We start from the raw sequence: 14,000 nt of genomic DNA on the forward strand, positions 1-14,000 counted from the left end.
CATAGTAGTTATCCAGATTCCTCCTACTCCTATAGCAGCAGTGCATTAGAGCTATATGTTTTCTCTGATCTTCTCCTTTGGTGGAAGCATATTAGTGTCTGAACTGTCTTTATCTGGATACTAGACCTCTCTGTACTGATAGCAATAGACCTAGCAGACCTAAAAAAACATTGCCTGGAACTGTTCTATACTTCACTGCACCTGGTCATTATCAAATTTGGAAAGGTATGAAAGCTAGAAGTACATGAAAGTGAAGGCACAGTTATGTTTAGGGTTTAGATCATGCCAATTCTTAGTGGAAGGCATAGAAATGTAATAAAAGGCTTGATTTAATCTTGTGTTACGCCAGTTTCTGTTACAGGAGTGCTCTATATCTGGATATATGTACATAGTTAATAAGTAAGATGCCAGTCAAGAATATGCAGCATAGTTCCAAGGTTTTGTAGGACAAAAAAACTTCGTGTTGTACACTGCAGATGGCTTCCTCTGGCATCTTTATGCATCAGCTCCTAGCATGGACTCAGAAGTAAATCAGTTTTTACTTCTTTAATATACTGTTGGGGCTGTCCAGAATCATTGAGTCGCTTCAGCAATGGCTGTGAGCAACATTCCCTGCTGCAATGCAAATACATGGGTATATTGGTGAAAAATGGAGCTTCCTCAGGGCCACATGGACAATTTGTTCAGTGGCTGGCTGCAAGACTGGAAAGAAAGTATGGGAATTGGAGTGGCAATATCTGCATAATGGAGAACGCTGGTAGTGGAGAGTCCATCAGGAGGAGTTCGTAGCAGCGGAATGTATCTGCAGTCTCTGCTCTGTCAGGAGATCTGCAGTCAATTATTGCAATCCCTAAAGCAGACACACATTTCTGCGAGGGGGCAGGGCTAAGGCTACTGATGCATTGCATAGTCTGGCCACTATGTCTGCACATAGTCTGATGTCTACTGGTGAAACTCCACTGGTGAAAAACAGCAAACAATGCCTGTGGCTTCTCCACCTGCCACCCAAACAGGTTTGAATCAAGTCCAAAATGTGACGTGGACGCACTCTTTTGTACGGAATGTATATAAGGGTTTCTGGGGAGGTGAGTTTGGTTTAAATTGGGTTTTGGAACTTGAAATTAGAAGGGGGTAAAAAAAAGAGGGGGAAACGATACCAGACTCCTTATGCTCATTTTTTCACTTGTAAAGACACCAGAAATCACAGAGCCTTATATGCACCAGAGCTCCCACCAGTTTGATTAGAAATGCAGCTAAACTGAGGGTACTATGAGTGGGAATTTTTTTCTGAAATTCGCTAGTGTAGACAGGGCCCTAGAGTGACCGAGATCTCAGTTTCGCTAGTGCATTTTAACACACTCTTCCAGCCCCATTTCCCGCTAGACTGATGTGGAGCTAAGTTGGCTGGCCATTGTGGATAAGTCCAAAGCATGCTAAATGATTTTCCAAACCACAGTCAAAACTGGATCCTACAAAAATGAAATTCACACAGGCTAAGGGCTCCCTGCTCCCACTAGAGTTGAGGATGCTCAACCACCTCCCATAAGGCACTCAGTACCACATGGGGTGGGGCAGTAATAGGTACCTATATAAGAAAAAGCCCCAAATATTGGGACTATCCCTATAAAATTGAGACATCTGGTCACCTTAGAGCTGGCCCTAAACTAGCTTCCTTCTAATGTCAAGCATTGTGGGGGTTTTTGAATGTTAAACATAGCTTAACTCTCGACTGACAAGCCAACTTTGTTCAGAAACAGTTTAAGGGGAATTGTGGTTAACAGACCTAAAAAGTGCTTGTTCGCTTATAATCACTTCTCCCATGAAAGAACAAAAGGGGCCAAATCCTCTTGTAGTGTAAATCAGCATAGCTCCTTTGACGTCAATGCCCATTTACACTGGAGCTTGACCATAGCCTTTGCCTAATTGTCTGGATGAAAAACGACAGCATGTTCCCTGTGAACTTTGAGTTAATCTCCTGGATTTTGTGCATATCAGGCTAAGAGTGGAAAAAAAAAAAAGTCAGTCAACAATCACTAGGAATTAGAATGGGGTAGGGATTTGTACTAAAAAAGCACGTGTACAAAGAACTGGGGCAGTGTGTGGTCACTGACTGCAGTAAATGGACAGTGGGTAATTTCCGTTTAATATATTCCTGATTAAGCTGGTGAGGCCAGTATAGATATGGGACCTCAGTGCATGCCTTCACCTAGTGATGACTTCATGTATTTTATTTGTCTGATAGGGTCAAATATTGCTTTTCTTACATACAGCCCCACTGAAGTCATTGGAATAAGGTGAGCAAGATTTAGCCCTTTGTGGGCCAACAGCGATAGGTTAGATAAAGAAGAGATTTGTGCAATGGTGAAGGAATAAGGCTTTGAATAGAAAAGGGGCAAATCAAAGAGCTCAAGAATGCTTTTTTCCAGGCAGTTTTCTTTGGTGTGTGTGGTCTATGTAACTGGTTTCCCCCTCCCCCTTAATATCTTGAGCCAAGTTCTATTATAAATATTGCAACTTTTATACAGTGTCCCAAATATCCAGTGATGGATGCCATGGAAACTGGTAAATAACGGTTGATATCTAAGAACAAAACTGGTTAAAGAATAACTTCAGGGATGTAAACATTTGGATAGAACAATGACTATTCTATTAAATACTTCTTCACTGTTTGTTTTCAGAAGATCTTTCAGTGTTGGTTTAAACTATGCAAATATGATCAGTGACTACTCCAATATGGCAAATTTGAATATGCTTAAAAAGATAGGTGCTGGAAGGTGTATGTAGGACAGCTATATCAGATCAAACAAAGCACGTAACAGTGGCTGTTCCATGATTTATTGTAGTCTCCTGCATGCTTCATGCAACAAGCATTTTAAACCTTCTGAAAGAGAAAAATTAAGGGCAAGATTTCAATTCTGATATAACCAATGCTTTGGAAATGTTTGCCATTAAATGATTCATTTTTTTGTGTTTTCCCTTACAGCATCAAGCTCTTGGCAGTGCAGGACCTGATCGATAGAGATGCTCTGGAAAAGGTATTTTTTTAACCTTTTATACAATAACAATAAAACATTCAAGCTCAAATCTTTTAATGTCAGCAGGGCTTCCAAATTTTATGTGAAATCACACAGCATAAAACATAAATAAGTAGGACATCTTTTCAGCTTCACAATACATGGTGTCAGGGGGACAACATTTGTTCCAGACTGACTGTATTCTTTTGAGACTTTTTTACTTTATAGCATAATTTGAAAAGAAATCTCTCTCTCCCTCCCTCTCTCTCTCTCTCGGGAACATTTCCAAAGCAACGTTCCTAGTAGCTAGGTGAAGTATATGGTTTATAGAAAGATGGTGAGGAATGTCCAGAGAGGTCAGGAAGGCCTTAATTCTGCGCTGCATCCCTTAGGGGTTTCGGGGGCATGGCAAGGGCGAAAGCGGCTTTAAGCAATGATAGCAGCACTGATACAGAGAAGCTACAAGATACAATTTGGCTTCTCAGAACAAGTCTACACAACATGATATTTAAGATACTGGCAATTACTAGCATCCAGTCTACATGAGGGATCCCAGCAGTGAAGCTGTACCAGTTGCAGTGACGGGAAATTTTTAGCATAAATTGAGACAAGGCTAAGTGTGTACCACAAACAGGCCTTTTGGGATCAGAGTAAGCAGATTTAAAGAGCCATACACACAGGAGCCAAGCTTTTCCTGTAAATCATAAAAATCATGTATTTCTAATCACTCCAGCTCCAGGCCTATCAAAAATACTTATCTATTCCATTAAAGAGCCAGACATACTATTGTTGTTCACTCAATTTGCAGCTGCTATAGCCTGTCCTGCATTCATTTAGTAGAATCAATATTCTAGAAATACTAGGAGATACAGAGTGAGCATGTGTAGAGAACTAGCATTCCAGAACAATTGGGACAACCCTTGTTATTGTATGCAGAAGGCCAGCACAAGTGGTGTCTGTGTCTTGCGCTTTGTTTCTGAACAGGGTGAATTTCAGACAAGGCTTTATCCACACCTCTTTAAGTCAATGGGAGTCGTTTCATTGGCTTCAGTAGACTAAAGAGCAAGACTTTTGGTTAAGGACATCAAATATCTGTTCCTTCTTTCTTTTTAAGTGAGAAAATTAGATTTCTAATTCAGTTTTATATATATATATATATAAAATAAATAAAACTGGATTAGAAAGTGTGTGTGTGTGTGTGTGTGTGTGTGTGTGTGTGTGTGTGTGTGTGTGTGTGTACTTTCACCCATGCATACATATATAAAAACAAACAAGCACATGTTGTAGTTTCTGGTGGCGGATCTAGTAAGGTCTAGTATTGGTTGTGTCCTGCTTTGAGGGCTGGTGGACTTTAAATTCCACACGTCTTTGGCAGACCTCTGTTTACCTTTTGGCAAAATGCCTCCTTAAACATGACCCTCAAGAAAGGGTGACCTCAGTGCGGAGTAACTGCTGGCCAAACCATTGTTTGTAGCTTTGCCGGAAGCTCTTCATAAAGGCTCAACATAAGAAAAAGATGTTTCTAAATTGAGCCCTATGAATATTTTATATCTGCTTTGATACTATGTCAGGCTTGAAGAACTAAAAAAGGCCACTTTACCTCCTGGAAAATAAGTGTTGTGTTATATATGTATAATTTTGCTCTGCCCATCCCCCTTTTTAATTTTTTTTTTAAAGTACACAGGACTAGAATAGCAATCCCTGTGCTGTCTACTTAGAGTTCATCTGTGGAATACGCAGCTCATCTTGTCTTGTAAATTGCTATTTAATCCTATAGTACTGTAGAAGTAATACAAAATACTAAATATCTTTTACTAATCCACACATCTTAGATTTCTTGTGTCTAAAGGTGCTTTGGTGGGTTTATTTAAGCTAGCTGAGTTTTTAACAAAGGTGTTTTTCCTTTAATATGTTTTCTGGCCTCTGCCACATCATCTTACTGGGTATTCATTCATATTATGTTTTCTTTAACTTTAGTAGCCTAATTTTTCATTTCTTGATACAGAATCCTGTGCTGATTTTTAAAAGTTTCCTTTTAAAACTGAGGGTGAGATATAATCTTAAAAAGGCTTTATGTGAACATCTGTGGAGGTAGAGGAGAGGGAAGAGCTCCCCCCAATTCTACAGAGACCCGTGCACATGCTTAAGTTTGCATGCACACTGTGAAGTAGTCCCTTTAAAGGCAAAGTCCCACGAAAGTGTGTAAAGTTAAATATGTGCATAGGTCTTTGCAGAATCAGGGCCTAGATATGGGAAAAGAACTGATCAGGCAATAACTATTAACAATTTTTTGTGTCTTTTTTAAAAGTTTATCCGGATTTTGGGGAGATGCTCATGAAAGCGAGAGACTGACAGCACTGCCTTGACTCACAGAGCAGGGTAGGAGTTAGCAGTTAGTTAAGTTAGTTAGTTAAGCTATGAACATAGCACCTACTTAGTGGTGGTAGAATCAAAACAACCTGTGATAGTCTCATTCAATATATGTCACATTGGTTTTTGACGCACACTCCTTAAAAAACACAAGAAAAAGAGCAAGATAAAGCTCTGACTGTATATTTCAATTATTTACCTGTATTCTAATTGCCTTTGGTAATCAAAAGCAAAAGTTGGTTGTTTTTTAAATCTCATCTTTAACTACTTATGTTTATTTACTTTTTGCATTTTTTCCGGCTTGGACAACAAATAGATTGGTCAGTTTTACTTTCAGATATTCATATACTAGAACAGTGCTTCAACATATGGGGCTTCATACAGTTTGAAGAAATATTTTATTTTTTGTTTTAAAAAACAAAACAAACCTGTTTCCATTAGAATTAAATAATAATAATAATAACAATCATAATGGAAACATTTCTATTGTTCTGAGGTTTTGTAGAAGTTTAATTTTAGACAAATCTAATTTTTGGCCTAAATTTGACCTGACAGTGCCCTATTTAAGCCAAAATATCTGCCACAGGGGTCTGCCCTAATTTTAAGGTTTACTTGGAAACCCAGCCTGGAGGCGAAATTATCTGGGTTTAGCTAGAGGAAGTTGCTCTGGGCTAGGTCATCATCATGGGTGATCACTCGTGAACGAGTAAGATTGTCTTCCAGGGATGTCAGTAGTGGGTCCTCAGATGGCTCCATAAACCAATCCTAGATCCACATGTCTTGTCACGATAAGGACAGGTGTTTCCAGGAGGGATAGGCACAGTGTTGCTGCATTGAATGTTCTGATGTTCTTTCTGCCTGTTCCTCTTTTCCTTTTCTATCTGTCGGTGAGCTGTTTCAAAGTGTTTAGATCCCTCCGACAGAGCCTTCCGGATGGTCCTGAGCTAGGGTCTTTCAAATATTGATGTCAATGTTGCACCTCTTCATGTTTGCCTTCAAGGTGTCTTTGAAGCGCTTTCTTTGCCTTCTCTGACTTCGCTGACCTTCTTTCAGCTGTGAGAAAAGGATTCTCTTGGGGAGTGGGAGTCAGGCATGTGAACAATATGACCTCAGTGCTGGTGTAGAATTAGTTTCAATCAAGACACTGATGATGTTGTACATCTATCCTCCCAGCTAATCCAAAGGATCTTGCAAAGGCACCATTGGTGGTACTTTTCCAAGCTTTTGAGATGTCTTCTGTATGTGATCTAGGTTTCCAAGCCACACAGCAGAGTTGGAATAACAATGGCGTGGTAGACCAGGAGTTTCGTTTCAGCAAGGATGGAATGATTTAAGAAGACTCTTTACTCAGATATCCAAAGGCTGCACTCACACATTTCAAGTAGTGGTGTATTTCCACGTTGATGTCTACCATTGATGAAAGATAGCTTCCAAGATAGGCAAAATGATCCACATTCTCCAGTATTTTTCCATTGATTTGAATGGAGGGGGGTTTTATTTCTCCATTTGGAGCAGGTTGATAAGGAACTTGCGTTTTCCTGATGTTTGAAGTTAGACCAATACTCTCGTAGGCTTCTGAAAATGCATTGAGAATGGTTTGGAGATCTATTTCAGATTGAGCAACAATCATGTTGTCATCCGCATACTGGAGCTCCATTAGGAATGTTATTGTAGACTTTGTTTTGGACTTGAGTATTTTAATGTTAAAGAGTCTTCCATCCATCCTATATACAATTTCAATTCCGAGGGAGCTTTCTGTCGGCGAGGTGCATTGTGGTGGAGATGAAGATGGAAAACAGTGTTGGAGCGATGACGCAGCCTTGCTTCACTCCAGTTTTCACATCAAATGGTTCTGTTTGATTCCCATTGCTGACAACCATTACTGACATGTTGTGCAGAAGTCTCAGAACACTGATGAACTTGTTTGGGCAGCCAATTCTGGACAGGATTTTCCATAGGGCTTCACAGTTTACAGAGTCAAAGGCTTTGGAGAGGTCAATAAAGGCCATGTAAAGAGGTTGATTTTGCTCACACTTCTCTTGAATTTGACGTGCTGTAAAGATCATGTCCATAGTTCCTCAGGATGGTCTGAAACTGCTTTGAGTTTCTGGAAGAATTTCTTCCAGAAGTGGAAGGAGGCAGTTAACGAGGATAAGCCCAGCAGTTGCCAACAAGGAGATGCCTCGGTAGTTTCTGCAATCAGCTTTGTCCCCCTTCTTAAAAATTATAACAATCAAGGCATCCCTTAGGTCGGGTGGGATTTCTTCCTTGATCCAGATTTTAAGGTGACGATCTCCAGAGAAGTCTGGGCTAAGTACTGCATAGCTTACTCACACAGAGTAGCAGTTATTTCACTTGACTTCAGTGGGACTGTTCACACAAGTAAGTGCTACTGAATGTGAGTGACAGTTGTAAAATGGACCCTAGGAGGAATATGGGTCCAACTGAAATCAACTGGACAGAAATCATTGAAATCAGCTCCCATTGAAATCAACATATAAGAAGAGTGAGTCCTTAAGAGTTGTTCTCTGTCTGGATTTGAATTGAAGAAGGAACTCACTAATGGAAATTCTTGGTTAAGGCAACCCCATTTGTTTTCATTTTGACCCCCAATCCATGTAAACGCTTTGGCTCATGCCTAACTGTAAGGATGTAAGTAGTCTCATTGAGTTCAGTAGAATTCATGTGCTTGGATGCTTTACCGGATCCTTAGTGAGTTCAGGCTATAAGAAACATTTTTTTTTATATATCTTAAACCTCCAAATCTGTCTGTTTCTCCCTCAATCAGCCACATCTTATCTCATCTGTCACAACACTGCTGCTTATTTGGCAATTTAAACTGTAGACTTCATAGTCCTTTGTTTTGAAAAGCGCTGCTATCTTTTGTCATAGGCAGAGACATATAGGGAATTTATGTGATGGTTGGGTGTGGGGGAAAGGACTTAACACCATGAATTTGTGATGTCTGCATTGCATTGTTAGTGGCAAAGATGCTGAGAAGATTGGAACTTTAGATGCAACCTTGGAGGAGACTGAGTAGCTGGCAGAGCACATGTGGGATGGTCAAAGGTATTTGCAATATATCACGTGGATATCACCACCACATACGCATGATATGTGTATACTGTCTATCTAATCTAAATTTTAAATATTACAAAAGTAATTGTATACAGTCCCTAATTAAAGATGAGAAACTCCATGGTTCTTGGCCAGTTCACATTAAATAAATATAGAGAGAAAAAATATCCCACTGAGGAAAATCCACTCCTTATAATTTAAAAAGAAATCTGTTTAGTTAATCAGATTGAACTGCACAGACAGCCAAGTGAAATTCCAGCCCAACTCCTGTTTTTATGTTCAAACTCGTAAGTGTTTTGCTATGCACAGCAAATATGCTAAAATTATTATGCTCATTGGTGCTTTGAAGCCAACAGAATATGCAGGAAGAAATCTCCTTGGAACTCTTCTACCACTGTTTAAAACAACAAACAAATAAACAAACTTAACATGCACATTCTCATGACGGTGAAAAGAATAATCTACCCCTCCAAAAACAAAGATAGCACTGGTAAAAAAAATCGGGGCCAGATTATCAATTGGTATAAATTAGCCCAGATCCACACACCAGCTGGGGCTCTGGTCCTCTGTGTTAACAATGAAATGTGTGTTAAAGATGCTTCAGAACTCCATTTTCCCAGTAAGACATGTTTTGCCACACTCCCTACAATAGAAATCCGCTTTATGCAGTTGATTGGAATATTCGGATCCTCCCACAGACACAGTGATGTGGATTGTATGGTAGTTCCAAGGCTAAATAGAGGCCCTTGCTTAGGTTTTTTTTTTTAAAAAAATTCCTCCCCTCCCCCTTCCCCCAATAGGAACATAATTTCAGGCATATGTACATTATGGGACTGATCTAAAGCCAACTGAAGTCAGTGGAACTCCCATTAATTTCAGTGGACTTCAGATTAGGACTTAAATGACATTGGCATGTGGTTGTCATCATCTCTGATAATTGTTATGTCTTTTTGTTTGTTTGTTATTTTAATTCTCCATAAACAGCCTCTCTGGAGTACATTAATATTAATTTTGGATCCTTTTATTTTGGTAAAATCATAAAATTACTTCCAGTTCATTGTTCTTGATATTTTGCCAAATGTTTTCCCAGTGGGTCTGAGATGTTAATGATGTTGGGCCCTTGATCCCATTTCTCCTGGAGATTTCATAATCCTGTACTGGAGAATACTACACTTACACAAATAGGGAAGGAATGGCCTACAGTATTAGTAGACTTGCCTATCTGCTGATACACTGAATCATGCAATAAAGGACTTTGATATTTACACTACAGATATGTCAACGTGGTCAGTTTCTTGTAAACTAATAGGAGTCTTAGTTCTCAAGATAGTGTTGTCGTTCAGTATTCTTTGAAAGTGTTTTGAAGTTCAACTGGAATGTGTGAATTGTTCCATATATGAGTTAGAAGTGAGTTGTCTAGGCTGGAATGAGTGATGTTCTTGAGGGGCTGAAGCATGACCCAAGCAGGAGTGCGAACTGGGTTCTTGCAAGTTGAGTTCTTACTAGAGTTAATATCCAATTGTATGTGCATGTTGTTCTCCAAATGTCAGCATCCGTTTTACTCTGAAATTTTGGAGAGGATGTGTATGGAAAGCTAAATAATAGACACATAAATCCGGTAGGCCCTTTTCCTCCAGACAGCTATGTCTTCCCCTCCCCTCAAAATCATATGAGAAGAAGATAGGGCTGTTCCTTTTCCCATAAAAATAATATAATTATCTTGTTTTAAAACATTTATCATTATAATCCCAAAATGCAAGTAATTCCTAGGGCACATGTTCATTTTTAGCAATTTTTAATTTTTAGCAATTAGCAGTGAGACGACTTGCTCAGGTCATCTTTGTGCACTTCTTTTTGTTTTTATTGTGATGTGATCCATATTTAAGGGAACCAGGTTGAAAAGTGGGGCATACCTCTTTTATGCCCATTATTTGCCAGTGTGAAACAGTAGATGTTGGAATTGATACTTTGGATCTGCCCAGTAGGTGTAACTATTCCTATTGATGCAGCATCCTGACAAACCCACAAAGGAATCAGCGAAATATGATGGGTGTGGTGTTGAGCAGGCTGGTTATTTACTATAGGACAAATGACAACTGTATAGCAACTGATTTTAAATTCTGTTTGCTTCATAGAGATGCCTTTGTAGAGATGCCGCATTATTAATATTGCCAGGCTTTCCAGGGAAAGATCCAGAGGACAAGAGAAAAGAGGCAACTCTGTCGTATTCTCCCTGCTACCTGTACAATTATTGCAGGTTGCAGTGGATTTCAGGCACTTCTAACATTTAAATGCTGAGTTATGCAATGCCCTCTCTGCAGTAGTGTTCTGTGGTCTGCAAAGTATATTAATAGGCAGAGACATTTAACAAGAAACTATTTTCAGTTTTCTTGATTCAATACAATATTTTCTCCTGACATTATCTGCACTTACTTTGACAACCTCTGTTGAGTTATTAGAATTTCTAGTGTGCAATGCATCAGCGGGGTTTTTTTTGTCTACTTTTGAGTACATTGAGCCAGATCAGTGTTTAATCATGATTAAACACATTGTAATCACTGTGCTGTCTAAATCCCTTTCAAAGCAAAGCAGACTCTTTTTTTGTGAAAGGACTATTAAGCAGAAAAGAGTTGTTCAGTGTTTGAAATAAAGCTCATGTTTCCTCTTTGCATATTTAAGTACAGTCACGTCAGTTCTTGTGTACATAAATACTCTAGAGAGTGTGTGTGTGTGTGTGTGTGTGTGTGTGTGTGTGTGTGTGTGTGTGAGAGAGTAAATACAGTCTGGTTCAAACAGAACCCTGGTATAATCTATCTATTGCCCTCATCACGATGGTATCTGTCCATCTGACAATTATTAATGAATTTATCCTCACAGCATCCCAAAGGGGTAGGGAAGAATTATTATCCTCATTTTATAGATGAGGAATGGAGATGCAGAGAGATTAAATGACTTGCAAAAGGTCACATTAGAAATCTGGCAGGGTAAGGAATTGAATCATAGAATCATAGAAGATTAGGGTTGGAAGGGACCTTAGGTGGTCATCTAGTCCAACCCCCTGCACAAAGCAGGACTAACCTCAGCTAAATCATCCCAGCCAGGGCTTTGTCAAGCTGCACCTTAAAAACCTCTAAGGATGGAGATTCCACCCCTTCCCTAGGTAACCTATTGCAGTACTTCACCACCCTCCTAGTGAAAAAGTTTTTCCTAATATTCAGCCTAGATCTCCCCCATTGCAATTTGAGACCATTGCTCCTAGTTCTGTCATCTACCACCACTGAGAACAGCCTAGTTCCATCCTCTCTGGAACCCCCTTTCAGGTAGTTAAATACTGCTATCAAATCCCCCCTCATTCTTCTCTTTGAATCCAAGTCTCCTGAATCCTAGTCCAGTGTTTTAAAAACAAAACAATTTTATCTCATGGACGTAAGTTTTACTGACTCCAGCAGGAGTTGCACCTGCTTAGACTAGAACTGAATTTAGCCCAGTTCATATACATATTTCTGGGAGCTGTAAGCTATTCATACATTTAGAATCCAGTCCTGAAACCTTTACTCACTCAAAACTCTCACTAATATCAATAGGAGTTCTGAGTAATAAGGGCCGCAGGACTGACGCCTTTGTCCTCCATTTGAGGATAACTGTATAACTGATAAATAATAGTATTTAAATTAACACAAGTCAAGGGTTGAGCCACAGTTTAGTTAAGAAGTCGTAAATATTGGCTGTGCTTAAAACTTGGCTTTTTTGTTAATCTGTTTTAACATTTGAATGTATATTTATGCTCTCTATAATGATACAGGGAGGCAGCACAGTCCAATGGTTTGAAAACAGGAGGAGGTACTAAAGACCTTTGGGCCTAATTCTGGCTCTGGCACTGTCTTACAGTGTAACCTTTAACCGATCATTTTACCTCTCTGTGCCTGCTTCCCATTCTATAATGTAGGGAGAATAATAGTGTATGTGTCTATTTCACCAGGGTATTGAGGCATAAATCTTTTAGTGTTGCTGAAATGCTTTTAGATTATTAGATGGAGGGCACTATATAATTGAAAAGTATTATTTATTTATACTAGCACATTTATGCCCTTTATACCACAGTTAGAAAGTACTGAAGAAATGTTTGCTAAATAAAGCGCGCTGCTATTTTGCGTCGAGGACCTGAGGTGGGGACATAGCAGTCAAGGTGACCTCAGACAGTACATTTCCCATCAAGTGGAGAATGTATCTCTTAGAATATTACTAAAATTTCACAAAAATTCTTATACATATGTACTTTTAAAAAGTTTAAATAAGAATTCTAGATGATACACTAACAGTGTGATTATAAAGGACCCAAAGCCTCGATACACAGACTGAATTTATGCTTGAATCATTTTCTCTAAAAAGTTACTTAGTATGGACTACTCATACAGTAAGATGCTATACAGTGTGAGTAAAGAAATCATAATCTGACCCTTATGCATCTGTAGTTTCTCATTGTCATTTTAGGCCTGGGGACAAGAACATCAGACATTATGAACTATATTGTCAATATGGCCTGTGACAAGATTACAGACAATTTCCTGTGATTTCAGTTTCATACTTAAACATTTCTTATATAAGTAAAATGCAACAGCAGTGAGCCAGTGCAGGAGAAAAGTGTAAATCCAAAGTGCTGGAGAGTGCTGAGGCATTTCTGAATGGTGCCTTACTTCGGAGGTCTTGCCAGCATCTGCACTGAGAGAGAGTTTGCTTTGGATAAAACTTGTTGCCAGAACTGAAAAGAGTTCTGTCTGTTTGCTAAAAGCAATTGTCAAAGGCTCACCCTGCCCAAATTTGACTTGTCTGTAGATCTGTTTTGTGAACATCTCTTGCTGAAAGAGAAGGAATGGGCAAGGAGAGAATAGGCAGCTCCTCAGTATTACAGCCTCTTAGTCATAGCATAGGGCAGAAGGTGCACAAAGAAATGCTAAGGAATGAAAATGAAAAACTAACCCGCTTCTTGATTAAGATCAGAGTGGGCAGAAGGAAAGAAATGTTTTGCAGTGTTTTGGCAGAGTGGAGGGGAACTTTCTCCTTTCTTTCCCCTTCCCAGCATATTGTTGCTTTCTAAATTCATCCTTAAAGCAGGTGGCTATCTAACTCCTCATCTGCTAATGTATAACTGTGGCTACGTCTTCACTGACGGCGGCAAATTCTCCGCCGTCAGATCGATTTCTCTGGATTGACTGAATGGTCAGTGAAGACCCGCTCCATTGATCCAGAAATTGACGTATTAAGACTACCTTCTCAAGTGGCGTAGCGCTGTGTTTCCATTGGCGCAGTTCAGTGAAGACAACGTGCAGAACAGAAGCAGAGAAGTCGACAGGCGTTACGCAAGTTTTTTGCGTAGCTTGCGTAACTCCAGTTGACTGCCACCGAATCTTGGAGGTAAGTGAAGACAAGCCCTTAGGGTCTGTTCATCAGCACCATGGAGGCTACAGTTAACTGCCCATAATAGAAATGAGGAGCGTGCACTGCAGGGCTAGAGCTAGTGCCCTGGTCCTACTGGAATTA

At 39.5% G+C, this 14,000-nt stretch overlaps 1 protein-coding gene across 1 annotated transcript in view; it reads left to right on the forward strand.

Moving 5' to 3' along the window:
• Window positions 1-14,000, forward strand: part of EEPD1 (endonuclease/exonuclease/phosphatase family domain containing 1) — an 80,381-nt gene that overhangs the window by 44,463 nt on the left and 21,918 nt on the right. Inside the window, exon 2 of the mRNA XM_067562511.1 lies at window positions 2,984-3,035. Within this exon, the coding sequence (XP_067418612.1) occupies window positions 2,984-3,035 (52 nt within the window). The remainder of the gene's footprint in view (window positions 1-2,983; window positions 3,036-14,000) is intronic.

This window comes from Emydura macquarii, unplaced genomic scaffold (assembly GCF_026122565.2).
Source record: "Emydura macquarii macquarii isolate MOO-44397 ecotype Brisbane River unplaced genomic scaffold, CSIRO-AGI_Emac_v2 contig_2432, whole genome shotgun sequence".
NCBI lineage: Eukaryota > Metazoa > Chordata > Testudines > Chelidae > Emydura > Emydura macquarii.